The 15,700-nt window shown below is 41.2% G+C and overlaps 1 protein-coding gene across 1 annotated transcript in view; it reads left to right on the top strand.

The window, feature by feature from the left end:
- The first annotated feature begins 4,263 nt into the window (after positions 1–4,263).
- The window catches only part of sgcz (sarcoglycan zeta), a 246,419-nt gene continuing 234,982 nt past the window's right edge, over positions 4,264–15,700 (top strand). The window contains exon 1 of the mRNA XM_058045963.2: positions 4,264–4,816. Coding sequence (XP_057901946.1) covers positions 4,778–4,816 — 39 coding nt within the window. The 5' untranslated portion in view covers positions 4,264–4,777. The remainder of the gene's footprint in view (positions 4,817–15,700) is intronic.

Raw genomic sequence — 15,700 nt, 5'->3', positions numbered from 1 at the left:
GTAAATGACAGACGGAATTAAGGGATAGAAACTGTTTATGGGCTTTTCAAATGTAAGAGAAAGCCATCGGCAAGAGAGAGGGGCAGGATCGGCAATGTCATGGAGCTGGCACAGGATCGGGTGACTACATTTGAGGTCAGTCGCCCCGTCTATAAAAATGTGAAAAAAAAAAATCTTTAGAAAAATGTCTCCCAAATGACAGCCCAATGTTTATAGAAAGAAAGCCGGTGTCTGTATGTGCAGGCTATGAGTGTGCATGAGGGAGAGAAGTTGAGGAAGCACAACATCAAAAAGGAAGGAGGAAGGGAGAGAGGGGAAGATTGGATATTATAGGGAATGCAGGCGAGGTGTTGAGGGAGCGAGGTTGAGAAGGTTGACGAGAGACAAAGCGAGAAGTACCAAGAGGGTAAAATACAAAACAGGGAGAAAAAAACAGCAAAGAAGAGAGTCAGAAAAACAAGAGGAGGTGAAGAGAGAATGGGCGAGACAGTCATTAATATGATGTTCGTTATCTCTCACTGACTCCCTCAACAAATGTTCTTCTGTGTTCTCTGGAGTGCTGCTCGAGTCAGCCCATCGCTATGTGTACGTGCGTGTGTGTGCTCATCAAGTACATCATTTACATGTTAATGCATAATTGTATTACATCAGACAGCAGCCTACAGCACTCAAGAGCCTTCGTGTAGTGACCGACTAGTGAGAAATGGAGGATTGACGGTGACACTTGGTAAGCGAGAGAAGGCCAAAGGTATTGTTTATGTTGTTGTTGGTGTTTGCTAGCAGGATTACAGTGAAAACAGTACAATTTCCAAGAAACTTTGATTATGCAATACACATTTTTTTTTGCAAATCTAGACCAAAAAGCAGAAACAGGATTTTAGTTTCACCATAAAACCATATCCTCCATCTTAGTAACCTGCACACGGAAGGTGTGAAAGGAAGAAAGACTGCCATTATTCTGAACAGAATAAGTAGTATAAAAAAATGGAAGCTTGTTGTTTCTGTGGAATTACATTGTTAACTAACTATAACATCTGGTGCTGGGACTACCTGTGTAGGATCTGTCCATTGCTGCTGTTTAACTACTGTCTACTATCTGCCTCTGTCTAAATATTCATGCCAGACTGTCATTTTTGCTGCAAATTCAAATTTTTTGGCCATGGACGGTTGAAAGTACAGTTTGAGTAATGTCCAAATAGGTCCGTATGAGTAAATGTATGAGTAACGTTTCCATTCAGCCCAGTTTACGGAACATTAAATGCCAGAGATGGGTCTACTTAAGTATGAATAATGAACAAAACGGTCTTATAAAAGGCCAAGCTCTCCCCATTGCCTCAGCACAACAGTCCACAGTCCAAATTAGATTTAGATCACTACTCCGTGTGGACTTTGCATGTTCTTCCCGTGCATGCATGGGTTTTCGCCGGGTACTCCAGTTTCCGCCCACATTCCAATGTTAGATTAATTGGCGACTCCAAATTGTCCATAGGTATCATATGTGAGTGTTGTTCTATATGTGCCCTGTGATTGGCTGGCGACCAGTCTAGGTGTACCCTGCCTCTCGCCCAAAGACAGCTGGGATAGGCTCCAGCATACCCCTGCGACCCTAGTGAGGATAAGCGTCAAAAATCGTGAACTTGGAGTGCCAACTGCAAAAGTTAAATGATGAAGTTAAATGGAGTTGTTTCTATAGAATGACTAAGTCAAGCAGTGAAATGTTCCAGGACTGGAACAAAGCAACCTTCAGAATCTTCTTCTGAATCCAAATAAGCAAAGTATAATAGGAGACTCCATAGCTACAATGTATAGTTTGAGTCAAGAGCCTAAAATCACCAGACCAAGCAGAATAACAGACGCTAATTGATAATATATTAGATAAAAAGCAGTCTGTTAATAAATGATCTCAGTGACCATCTTACAGTGGTTGCAATTTACAATAAACACTACAAAAAAAAAAATGGAAGACCATTTTTTATTATCCTATTGTTGTCAACATGCTGTCATGTTGCATAGGTTGAGGAGCTAACCGCCTGTCCACCAGCCATACAGTCTAACAAGCACAAAGACGCCGCCCAAGTGACGGTCAAAGCAGCATAAAAACACCAGACTAACAGATGAGAACCACCAGACCCTATCCAAAGATGGCTGTCAAAGATTTTTACGGGTAGCGCCATCTCTCAACGCCCAAATATGTGCAAATTAGCCAAAAAATTATCTTAGGAAGTGTAAAAAGACATCTTTCAGCCAGAATCGGTAAATGGTGCAACCGGACAGAGCCTTTAGCCGTACAGAGATTTCTTGTGATTGTGTTCGACTGCCACATTCTGGTCAGAGTACACACTGTTAATTGCAGAAAATGTGCTCACCCCAACATAAATTTACATTTGACGCTTCACATTTCTTTTCACTTGAGGTAGATTTTGGCAAAGGTCTATTCTGATTTCTGACTGCTTCTCTAGTTAGACAGTGTAACGTTAAAAAAAAAGAATAAATGACAAATTATGTATTTTCTATGTCTATTGTTTGTAAGGTGAACTCATTACGTTACTGAGCTGCATTTGTGTTGTGTTATAAGAAAGAAATACTACTATATAAATGAAATTGGATTGTGGCTGGTTTTCTCTCTTTCTCTCCTCGCTCCAACAATTTGACAAATAATCATATACAGTAGATGCTCTGGCCGTCGATAGGCGGCGACATTTTTACTGCACACAAGGAAGGTGTAGGGAGAAATACTGTATGAATTTTCCACCAAACACATCAGTTTAGCCTATCACCACATGATAAGGACGCATTTGTAGAGTAGGTTTAATGAAGCTTGATTGCTTATAAGCTCTGTGCACATCTGCCGACATCTGCCTCACCAACAGGAGGTTTTGCTTTTGCATGTTTTCCGTGTGCTTGCTTCTTTTCAGTGTCAAAAACATGCATTAATTGGAGACATTAAATCAGGGTTGTGCAGCGAGGCCCAGGGGCCATTTCTGGAGCGTGTTATAGTGTCAGAAAAAAAGTTGTTTAGTTGTTTCAATTTCGTATTTGCCAAATATATAACCAGAACATTTTTATTTTTTAATATTTTTCAGCAAATTGCACTAGAGTGAGCGTGGCTCCTGCATCCTTTGATTTTTCTATATTGTATAGGAAACAGGGCTGCACGGTGATTGAGTGGTTAGCGCACAGGCCTCACAGCTAGGAGACCCAAGTTCAATTCCACCCTCAGCCATCTCTGTTTGGAGTTTGCATGTTCTCCCTGTGCATGCGTGGGTTTTCTCCGGGTACTCCAGTTTCCTCCCACATTCCAAAAACATGCTAGGTTAATTCATTCATTAATTTTCTACCTCTTGTCCTCACAAGGGTCACGGGGGTGCTGGAGCTTATCCCAGCTGTCTTCAGGCGAGAATTGGGCTACACCCCGGAATGGTCACAAACCAATCACAGACAAACAACCATTCACACTCACATTCATACCTATAGACAATTTGGAGTCACCAATTAACCTAGCATGTTTTTGGAATGTGGGAGGTAGCCGAAGTCCCAGGAGAAAACCCACGCATGCACAGGGAGAACATGCAAACTCCACACAGAGATGCCTGAGGGTGGAATCGAACTAGGGTCTCCTAGCTGTGAGGCCTGCGCGCTATGCTAGGTTAATTGGCGACTCCAAATTGTCCATAGGTATGAACATGAGTGTGAATAGTTGTTTGTCTATATGTGCCCTGTGATTGGCTGGCGACCAGTCCAGGGTGTACCCCGCCTCTCGCCTGAAGACGGCTGGGATAGGCTCCAGCACCCTTCGCGACCCTCGTTAGGATAAGCGTAGAAAATGAATGAATGTATGTAAAACAGTTTGAGCATCCCTATTCTAAATATAGTCTATACGTGCGAATGTGAGTATGGATGGATGTTTGTACATACAGTACAGTATGTGCCCTGTGAATACACCCTGGCAACCAGTCCAGAATGTACCCCATGTCCTTTTCATTTTTATCCCGGTTATACATGGTCTTTTGACTCCTGGGGTTGCATCATAATTGTCTCTTTATCTTCTGATTCATCATGCAAACGTGAGTTATGGCCACCCAGATGTTTTCATAGTTAAATTAGTTGTCATTTGCGCACAGGCGCACCCTAGAGTCAGTCTTTGCAATCATAATGCACAGCATAAGCCAGCCTGTCCATCTCCACTCTTGTCTCCCAACTCTTGCAGTTCTCCTCGCATCCTCTCATCATTCCCTCTTTCTCTCTCCCTCCCTCCCTCCCTCCCTCTCTCTCACCTTCTGTTCTCTTTCCTCTTCTTTCAGGGAGAGCAGCTATCTCTGGCGGTTTGCCGCATGGTCGCAAAAGACTCAACATCATCTAGTTCCGGACTCTTTTTTTTTTCTTTCGTTCATAGTCACCGCTGCTACACGGACAGAAGCACGAGCACAGCAGACATCTAACGGATCTAACGGCATTCATCACCGGACCGGACCGGACCCAACCGGAGAGGGTCACTGGAGGCTTCATTTGGGATTTCTTACTCAGATGTAACTGATATCAAGAGGGGGCGAGAAGTGTGCGAATCAGCCCCAGCTTGCCTCCTCACGCACGGGGGACGCTGCTGGACCAGAACGATGATGATCCAGGAGATGTTGCAGCAGAGTTTCAGACTCTAGACAGCCTTAGAACTTTTCCCCCCGGCCCAGATTGTATTTATATTTATTACTCCTTTATTCTTGTCATCGTTTGGGACTTATTTGCTGGTTCCAGAGTAGTACTAGCCCGCTTCACTCTCCTCATGGAACGTTCAGCATCTTTGGATATAGAAGCGTTGAAGGTAAGACGCTCAGCCCGGTGGCATGCGCTCGCCTCCGGGGACAGAGTTACAGGATGCACCGCGCTTTGGGTGCTGGGTGGATGCTGACTGTTTGGGATTGACTTGTACCTGTTTGTGGGGATGAGCAGCATTAGATTCATGTGTTACCACTTCTAGATTGTTTCAGTGCCATCTCAAACATATGTGTGTCCTGGTGCGGCTCTCTAAAACAAACACTTATCTCACTCTTTAAGGCATTATATATATGGGGTGGTAGTGGTGGTGGTCGTGGTATGACAATTCGGTGCGTGGGGTGAATTTCAATAATGCTTGCCTTGCACAGAGCTGCTGTGTGTGCGTCGATGGGATGCTTGAATAATGGGACGGAATTGCCCGACGGGGCGGATTCTCATAAGGTCTGCAAGAATTTGGAAGAGAGTGGATAAAGAGAGGGAAAAGGGAGCTACCACATTTACTTGCTCCCTCTCTCTTTTTCCCACTCGTCTATCGTGATCGTTTTCAAGTGCAGTGCACAACACCCACTTGAAAGATATTACTGGCAACTGGAGTGGATGTGATGTTGTTGGCACCTCAGTTTCAGTATGGAAAGGTAGTCTATAAACATTATGATAGTCTAATTGAATCCAATGTAAAATTGTGCCTTTAAAAAGATAATAATACTCAGTTTGATTGATAATACCAGCAATGGCTGAGAGGAAAAAGTGTGGGCTTAAATAAGGTTTGCTTATTCCTGCTACTTTTTGGACGTGTTACATTGTTGCAATGTGGAATCATACAAAGCCTGGTCAACACATTTGCTGTGGCATAATTTCCACAAGCTTCTGTAATGTTGCATTCATTTTTCGTTAAGATCTCATCTGATTGATGACAGGAAATTCAGCCCACTGCTGTCCTTCCACTTTTTACAATGTGTCGGAGAATTTTTACCCTGATTGTAGTAGTTCCAGCAATGATGATCACCAACCTTTGCAGGCAGATTGTTGCCATTTACACCAAATAGTGCCACACACAATTTGAACTGTTGGTTCAATGTTTCCAACAAGGCATTTTTTTTACATGGGACAGTAACAGCACCGTCTGTTGAGTGTGGAATTGTTCATTTTCTTGATGCTGCTTGTGGTTGCTGGTAACCATTGACGAGATACATTGGCAAATCAATGATATTCTTCTATGGTTTCACATTTCAAGCAGCTTTTTATGTGACCACATTTCTGAGAAGTGCCGATGCACAGCTTGAAATTGACTCTGACTCGGTATGCTGGTTGCGGAGAAATTGACATTCTGATTAAAAAATGACCTTAACTGTTTGTCAGTCAAATTGACCTATAAGTTTGGAGAGTATTGACATTTTTGTACCTTATATTGATGGTCCTCGTTTCCCGTCATACCTTATTTGGCACACGTTTGTAGCATTTTCTTGATTTTAAATGGACATGGGGATACAGTTAATACAAGATGCTGTGTCAGAAAATATCAAGAATCATGTCTTATGACAATATTTCCCATTTATGACAACACAGCCGACTACTCAACTCTGTTTGGGGCTGTTGATGTGAAAGTGACCACTGAGAGAGCAACAGGGGTTTACTGGGGGTAGCTGCTAGTACCAAGCTCTTGTATGAACACTTACAAAGCGGACGCAGGACATGCTGGCGAAGTCCAGTGGCAACTCTGGCTTGATGCAGTGCAGGTATTATGATGCTGTTAACACTGGCAAAGGCTAAAAAAGACAATTCAGCCCACATCTTTATGTATGTTTAAGTGAGTTCTATTTGGAGGAACATATCAATATACTATTTTAAGTTGTTTACTCAGAAAAGCATTGAAATAAACGTGAATGCACTTGTAAGATATGTTATGTGGATGAAGAATACTACTAAGACTTTGTAACACAGCAGTCCTCCAAAAGCAGGGGTATACCCTGTGTGTGTGTGTGTGTTATCCAAATCCAATCTCAGGATATGAACCAGGACAACATTGGGGACATTGGGACGATACCACTTTAGATCCAATATAAATGTAATATGAAGGGTTGTGATTTGATTTAAGTTTGCTCTGCTTATAAATCACTTCAGGTTGCAATATCAATGGAGCAGCCTAAGTACTATTGATTGTTAGAAATAACTGAACTATGAATTACATGCATTACACTGAAGCTAGTCAGCATTTTAAATGGAAGATGATCAGTTTGTACCTGGAAATGCAAAGGATGGTTTAATTTAGGACGTTCGTGCAGACATCACTTTAATAGGGAGAGTGAGATATACTGCACTCCCATGATGAATCAAAACAAGCACCTCATGAATGGTGTTAAACAATAAAAGCGTCTAAAATTGCAAGCATTGTTTTCTTAATTTGGGACCTGGACCTTCAAAAACTACTAAAACTATGCATGCCAGATGCCACTTTGGAAGAGAGTGAATTTTCAATGTGATATTGGGAACTTCTTTTGGATATAATCGATACAAATTGTGTATTATGAACACAAACGGAACATCAGCTCTCGTCCACCATAGTTGTGGAAATGACACAATATTTATCCAATTTATGCCTGACAGTCAAAACATGTACATGATGGTTAGTTGTCATGAAAATATCTCAACTGTTAAACCACAGCCAAAAAAAAAAAATCAAAATTTATCTGCCAAGGTTGCACTACCATTTGGTAGCCAGCCGAGGCTAGTTCCGTCATGTTTCTGGGCAACCAGCATCAGAAATGGAGCAATTAGAGGTTCGGTGGTTTTCTTCCAAGGGCACTTCGAAAGGATCTGCAGAAGAACAGGGCAAATTAAACCTCTTCATTAAAACAAAGAACAAAAACTATAAACTGAACTTGAGCATGATTTTATGTTTTATGCTGGAGTGCAATGAGAAACAGCTGCATGCATGTTACTGAGGTTACCATCACATGAATAACAAAGCTGCTAAACATGTACTGTACTATAGTCTCCTTCCCAGTATTGTATTGATAAGGAGCCACATGTTTCTTTCTTCAGCGTGATTAATATTTAAAGAACTTTTATCATGCTCATGCTGTAAATAAGTTAAATGACTGCCATAGTAACACATTTTAACTAAGTATGCATATGTGTTCTTGGAGCGTGTTTAAAGCCTTATGTTATGTCCTATATAGGGTACTTTTGAACCAGCTGGTTGTTTCTCCTTTATATCGGCCCCTTTATGGTATGATGCATATGCAAAATACACACGCCTCAAAACATGTATTATTTTGTGCATTTTCATTGGAAAACCTTACTGAGGGGGAGACACAGTATAGGCTGCAGAATAAAGGTGCTTTCGAAACTTGACCCAAGGGGAATAACCAGGGTCCAACCCTCTCAGTCGCTATAATAATTACACAACACACACAATTATAGCAACATGCATCAGGCTCCACAAAAATAAACATAGAATAGCCATGTAAATAGCTTCCTGGACAAATAGCAAAAACATCCTGAGCACACTGAAATCATGGCGGAGTCATCTCCTAACACACACATATTTCCTTGAACTCGTCTTTGCAATACAGGTGGTCCTCAGGCTGTGAATGCTTTCTGTTCTTGCAATCTGTTAAAAGTCACATTTTAGTGTTGTACTGTTGGAGGCTCACACTACCGCCGTGCTGTGCAGTCCACAGCCCGAACATAGCTTGCCGCTGCGTCTACCAGAATCAGTGTGAGTGGCACTTTGCGGAAATCCAGCCTGGATCAGGACCGGTGTCGCCACAAATTCAGTATGGGTTAAGTCTCAAGACGTGGAGATGAGGATTGGTCTCCTTCAAAACACAGAACACAGGTTACTGTAAAACTGGAGTTGCTTATACTTCAATTATTGTTTTAAATCAGCTTCTTCATGAGCATAAAAGGGTTTTTATAGCCTGTTTGATGGTATATGTAGCCGCACATCAAGGATAAATTTCCGCTGGCGGCACCCCCCACCCCCGCAGTATATAGCATAGCTGTGAATAGTTGTTTATATAACATGTTTCATGCTTTGCAGCCTTGTCGCTATGGCGGAATAGTGTTTAGAAGACATTATGCAAACAAGACAAGATACTCTATTCTGTGGTAACGTTGACACAGTGGTCGTTCTTCCTTGCTTTGTGTACTGGCTGAATAGCATCCCTTTTCGAAGTACATATATACTTTACTTTCAAGCCGTATACTTCTTGTGAAGGTTTTCTTTTGAAGAAGTCGTCAGTGAAATGACCACTGCAAAGGATAGAACTCAAGATGGGCTTCCAGCCGTCTCTTGTTCTCTTCACTTACTTTGTCCATTGTTAAGTCTTTCTCCTTTGGAAAATAAAACACACTTACAGTACAAACAGTAAAACAAACAGTAATTCTTTTTTGATGAAAACTATACTGAGGAATATGTGTGCCTAGACTAGACCCCCTTTCAGGTACAGTGTTTAGATATTGTTTATTTTCTAGATGTGCTGCTCAAGAGCTTCATGGTCTTTTAGTTCATGGACTGGGGTAGCCTTTCCGTGGTTACCTTTTTGTTTGTGTGTATTTGTACAATCAGTTTTGGGAACAAAATGGGTTACTTCACAACAATTCCACACGGCGTTGTTAGAACTGGCATTGATTGGTCACACCGTCAAGACGTGGAAAAAGAAGAAAATATGGAGTTCCCTCCTTTTCAGTTGTAATAGCATCTAAGATCAGTATGCGGATCAAAAAGATGGTGACTCCGAAAGAAAAACAAACAAACAGTCCATATTGTTTACTCTACATGTAGGTAAGAATATTGTTAGGTGAGGCTAGTCACATATAATGACAGTTGGGTGTTTAAATAAGCAATAGGTCAGTTTCCTCCAATGCATTGGAACATCTTTAACAATGAATATACGGTATATCATGATTAGAATGTCCACTGAAAACAATGAAAGGTCAGAAAAAGGTATTATAAGACTTATTACCAGGTGAGTGCTTTGACCGTTGCAGTAAAGCAAATGCAGACTTATACTCAAAGAAAAGCTTGTTAAGGTCACAAACCTACACGCCACCTATTCTCGTCATAGCCAATGCATTTTGAAGGTCAACATAAAAGGTAATGAGTTCTGAGGTAACAAGGACAAATGTAATTAATTTTTAAAGAAATACTTGCTGTAATGATCCAAAGTTTCTTATATAGGCCTGCGTGGTAGTATTGCACAATGTACAGCCTGAAATTAGAAAAGAAAAAAATAAAATCAATAGGAAAAAATAGTACTTAGTAAAACAGAATTTAAACCTATAAAATAAAGAGAAAATTGAGTTGCTGAAAATGGCGCGAGTGCATTTTGGTATACCACCCAACTGAATTCTGACAAGAACGTCTGTACTTTAAAAATACCAACACAAGCTTGATCCTTTCCAAATATAAGCCTTAAAAGTAGAAACCCAAGTGTGACTCTGTGGGAATGTAAGGTGGAATAAGCTGCTAGAGCTGCTTTCGATTTGAGAGCAAACATGATGACGTGCAAGTCAACCCATGTGGGAGTCCGGGGTCCACAACACACTACAGCGATAATAATTACAAAACATACAATCATACAGATATCAAGTCCAGCAGGACAATACCTAATGCTAAAAATAGCTAGTTGCGGAATGGGGTTTGAACAAATAACCTTGCACACATAGTTTTACAAAGCAAAAACACATTAGGGGCTCATGTGTAAACACTGTCGTTATACAAGTAAATTACTTTTACTGGTGATGTACACTCAGGGGTGGCAGACCCTCACTTGTCATGATGAAAAATAATAATAACATTGAGTTGTAGTATAACATTTTTTTTGTTGGCTTCTTTCAGGCTTCTTTCAGGGCTCCCTTCCGAAATATACAAACCTCATTATCTGAAACTTTGGCATCATTTAACACAAGACTATAACATTCTTACTCCATTTATATGTCAGAAAAGTGGAAAAAGACCTCGACTCCACTCAGGAGAAAACCGCCGCTGACGATGACATAACGCCACTGTTGATCAAGTTGATGTCTTTTATCACTGGTGGGGGGCAGTTCTCGATCAACAGTTGTCATAATTTTCCAAACCTGTTGAGATACACTTTGGACGTGCTCCAGATAATTTTATTGATTAATGTGGCAAAGTAGCTCTCAGTCACATCATAGTGATTAAGTCTTGATACTGTATGCGTCACTGCCTTTGATATAATGGCAGCGCATTCACACGCTGCATAAATCATTTCAGCTTCAATCATTAACGTTTCGACACTGTGTGCATAGCTTATATAAAAAAACGTGACTGAAGACTGTATGTTAGCTGGAGATAAAGTTCTCATGTTTAAGATATACTAAAAAGATTCAACAATTAATCAAAGATTAATCGATTATCCAATTATTATCAACTATTCTGGTATTAGATTCAATTCAAAGCCATTGTTTTTTATTTAAAAATGTAAATATCTTCTTGTTCTGGAAAACATAAATTTTCTATACTGCTTATCTTGGCGGTATGCTGGAGCCTATCCCAGATAGATGAAAAGGTAATCACTCTGTTATTAGAGGACAAGACGATGATCTTCATACAATACATGCCCTTTTGCTTCCGAACTAGAACTGAGATTGTGAGCTAGTGTGTCCTCGCTCAAGGCTAACATTAATGACCTCTGACCCCACAAATGTTATGGATAAAAAGACACTAACCCCCACATCCACACTCCTGTATCCTGTGGAAAGTATACCCCAGAGGAGCCGTTGAAGCTGCAGCGATGGGACCAGATATCTTCAGAAATCTTTACTCCCTTTCAGGTCTCTCACTACTTTTGTCCACAGGGAAGACAAAAAAGCAATTGAAGCACAATTTCCCCCAGCCTTCCTCCTCAATTCACATCTTCAGCAGGTGGTGTCCTTTATTACCTGTTGACAATTATTCCCATGACAACATTTAAAATTGTCATTTAAATGCAACAAGGCAGCTATCATACAGCCATATACAAGGAATCACATCGAAACAGTAAATGTTCCAAAAGAAGATGGAGGACGCTTCAAATTTTACAGTTTGTAAACAATGTATACTTAAACAATGTTACATATTTTTGGCCTAAATTTAGCATTTTCAAGTATTTATTCATTCATTTTCTACCGCTTATCCTCACGAGGGAGCTCATCGGATGCTGGAGCCTATCCCAGCTGTCTTTGGGTGAGAGGCGGGGTACACTCTGGACTGGTCGCCAGCCAATCACAGGGCACATATAGACAAACAACCATTCACACTCACATTCATACCTATGGACAATTTGGAGTTGACAATTAACCTAGCATGTTTTTGGAATGTGGGAGGAAACCGGAGTACCCGGAGAAAACCTATGCATGCACAGGGAGAACATGCAGAGATGCCCGACGGTGGAATTGAACCTGGGTCTCCCAGCTGTGTTAGCACCATTTTCAAGTATAAAAATGACAAAATGAACTTAAATACAAATGTAAAGCACATTCAAAGATGTTAATGAAACAAAGTATTCTATTATTAGGATTAGACTTGATCGCCAGAACAACAGCCTTTTTTGACAGGTTTGACTCATCTCACAACAGGCACAATAATCCCGACTAAAAACTAGTGCGTCCGTAACCCATGACAAGCTAAAACTCAACTCTGAACCTCGACATCACTCCCAACATGAATCTGAAACCAATTAACCATGACAAATGCGTGTTAAAATATAAAAAGTTGAAGTGGATAACAATATAAACGACTCTTGCTGCGTGTAGAAAACAGTTCTGTTTTTATCGTTACTATTTTCTTTTTGTTCATTTCTTTGTGTTTACCATGAGCAATTTTGTCCTGTTAATAATAGCGGCGACCCGACCACAGCAGGTGATTAGTGTGTCAATACAATCCTAATTTCATTCAGCATTATTTAATGAGCTCTTTCAGTCAAGCATCACATCACAAAACTTGCTCACCACTAACCGCACATTGATGTATATACAAGCTAAACAAAAGGGAACCCTGACCACAATTGGGACAGAGTAGCAGTTTATTGGAACTGGAAACAATTTTCTGTTCTTGTATAATAATGATGTTTGAAATGCATTGGTTTGCCGAATTTACATTCATGATTGATCGCTAGTTTGACTCTGAGGTGCTCGATGTTTGCAAGTCACAATGTCGACAAAACGTTTTGTGAATGTGTGTTCATGTGGACATAATTTTTGCCCTTTTTGACATACTTTTTTGCCCGTTCATTCCTGCTTGAAATTTCTAATTTATAATAATAATAATACATTTTATTTGTATAGCGCTTTTCAAAATACTCAAAGACACTTTACAGAATAATGGAGTTGAATAAACAGTAAACAGTAAACAGAATAGAAGACACACCAAAATACATTAATGGATGAAATTATTAGACCAGGCAGGTTTCTTCCGTAGTTAAAATGATCACTTTTGACTGTCTTATTCCTGTTTATGGGGTTATTTCATACAGACAGGGTGTAATAGTTAATGTGCTCATGTACAGTCGATATTTTAAAACGGTTGATATTTACTTTAAGCACGATATCAACAAAAACAACCATATTGATATCGATATCAACTGCGTTTGCGCTGTATGGCCCTCATCCCTGCATGCATGAGGTGGGAGGAGGGGAGCAGCAGAAGCCCAGCGTTTCAGTTGAAGCGACAGCGTCTACGGTGGAAGAATTAATCAACAAGAAATAAGCAATAGTCCAATAATGTAGCAGTCCTTCAAATTCAAAGCTTAAAAAATCGTTTTCATCACCTTAAAAAACTCAAACTCCAATATAAGGAATGTGTGAAGTGTGCAAAGTACTTTTGAGTATTTTTGTATTTTAAAAACCAGACATTTTTTCTGTATGTGCTCCCAATGGAAATAGCCGATAGCTCACTCAGCATCAGTGCTTCACCCAGGATGCACCGTGTGTGCAGCACGGCCCAGTGTGTTTACATGAAGTCAACAGCAGCCTGTTGCGTCTACATGTATCTGTTGACTCTCCTGACAGGTGAGTTATCTTCTCTCCTGCCGTGACAGCAAGAGATTCCTGATGCCTGTCACTTGAACAGACCAGTCCGAGCCCTACGTGTATGAAACATGCGTACACATACACAGTGAAAGGAAAAAGACAATTGAATCACACACACACAGACAGACGCACACATATGTAACTGAATGTGTGCGGAAACACTTTTTGTCTGAGGGGATTTTCACGCACTCAAGGACACTTCATCATCTGCCAAATGAGATGCTTAGTGTCAATGAGTGAAGCAAGAGAAGCTAAATGGCAGCAAAGCATCTGTTTTTATGGGTGGAACAGCATCTGCATACTTTCAAAAAAAGAAGATGAAAATCCCTTTTCTTGTTCAAATGATATGCTAAATTACACCACACAAGTGTGTTCCTTTAGGTCAGGGGTCGGGAACCTTTTCGTCTAAGGGAGCCATGAAAGCCACATATTTTAAAATGTATTTCCGTGAGAGCCGTATCATATTTTTTTTTACACTGATTACAACGAGGTAACTGCATGGTGAGCGAGTGGTTAGGCCACACAGATAGGAGACCTGGGTTCGATTCCCTCCTCGGGCATCTCTGTGTGGGAGTTTACATGTTCGCCAGGTACTCCTCCCACATTCCAAAAACATGCTAGGTTAATTGGCGACTCCAAATTGTCCATAGGTATGAATGTGAGTGTGAATGGTTGTTTGTCTATATGTGCACTGTGATTGGCTGGCGACCAGTCCAGGGTGTACCCCGCCTCTTGCCTGAAGACAGCTGGGATAGGCTACAGCGACCCTCGTGAGGAAAAGCAGCAGAAAATGAATGAATGATTACAACCAAGCTGCATGGTGACTGAGTGGTTAGGCCACACAGATAGGAGACCTGGGTTTGATTCCCTCCTCGGGCATCTCTGTGTGTGAGTTTGCATGTTCAACCAGATACTCCTCCCACATTCCAAAAACATGCTAGGTTAATTGGCGACTCCAAATTGTCCATAGGTATGAATGTGAGTGTGAATGGTTGTTTGTCTATATGTGCCTTGTGATTGGCTGGCGACCAGTCCAGGGTGTACCCCGCCTCTCGCCTGAAGACAGCTGGGATAGGCTCCAGCACCCCCGTGACCCTCGTGAGGAAAAGAGGCAGAAAATGAATGAATGATTACAACTCGGCTGCATGGTGACCGATGGTTAGGCCACACAGATAGGAGACCTGGGTTCGATTCCCTCCTCGGGCATCTCTATGTGGAGTTTGCATGTTCGCCTGGTACTCCTCCCACATTCCAAAAACATGCTAGGTTAATTGGTGACTCCAAATTGTCCATAGGTATGAATGTGAGTGTGAATGGTTGTTTGTCTATGTGGCGACCCTGCCTCTCGCCCAAAGACGGCTGGGATAGGCTCCAGCACGCACCCTTGTGAGGATACAACAGTACATTTTATCATGTTAAGAAATGTCTAAGCCAGATGCAGTCATTAAAGAAGCCACAGCTGGCTCCTGAGCCATCGGATCCCTACCCCTGCTTTAGGTTTTGTGCACATAATAAGCAACCTAGGACACAATCTGACAGGTTCACACAGCAGGAGTTAAACATGAGCCCTACTTTCCACGAGATCTTGGAGTTTTTCAGTGCTAGCTCCAGCTTGGAGACCACTCATTGCTCACAAATTGGTACTCGGGCTCTTTTTGTGTGAACCGCTCAAAGCTTTGTCTCGTCGTCCCAGATATCTAGCAGGCAAGAGGGGATAGCAGCCGTAATCAGCCAACACATTATTAACCTCACAGTCTCTTTGCAAAACCCTAAATCTGTGCTTCCTAATCCATTTTCCACCTTAAATGTTTTATTCTTTCTTTGGTGTAAATCGGGACACGATTAAATGGGATTGCTTATTGGGTATTAGGCAATGTTTGCTTTAACCTCG

This window comes from Doryrhamphus excisus, linkage group LG9, assembly GCF_037039965.1.
Source record: "Doryrhamphus excisus strain RoL-2023G ecotype Guam linkage group LG9, RoL_Dexc_Guam_v1.1, whole genome shotgun sequence".
NCBI lineage: Eukaryota > Metazoa > Chordata > Actinopteri > Syngnathiformes > Syngnathidae > Doryrhamphus > Doryrhamphus excisus.
This window is presented reverse-complemented; position numbering and strand designations above follow the sequence as displayed.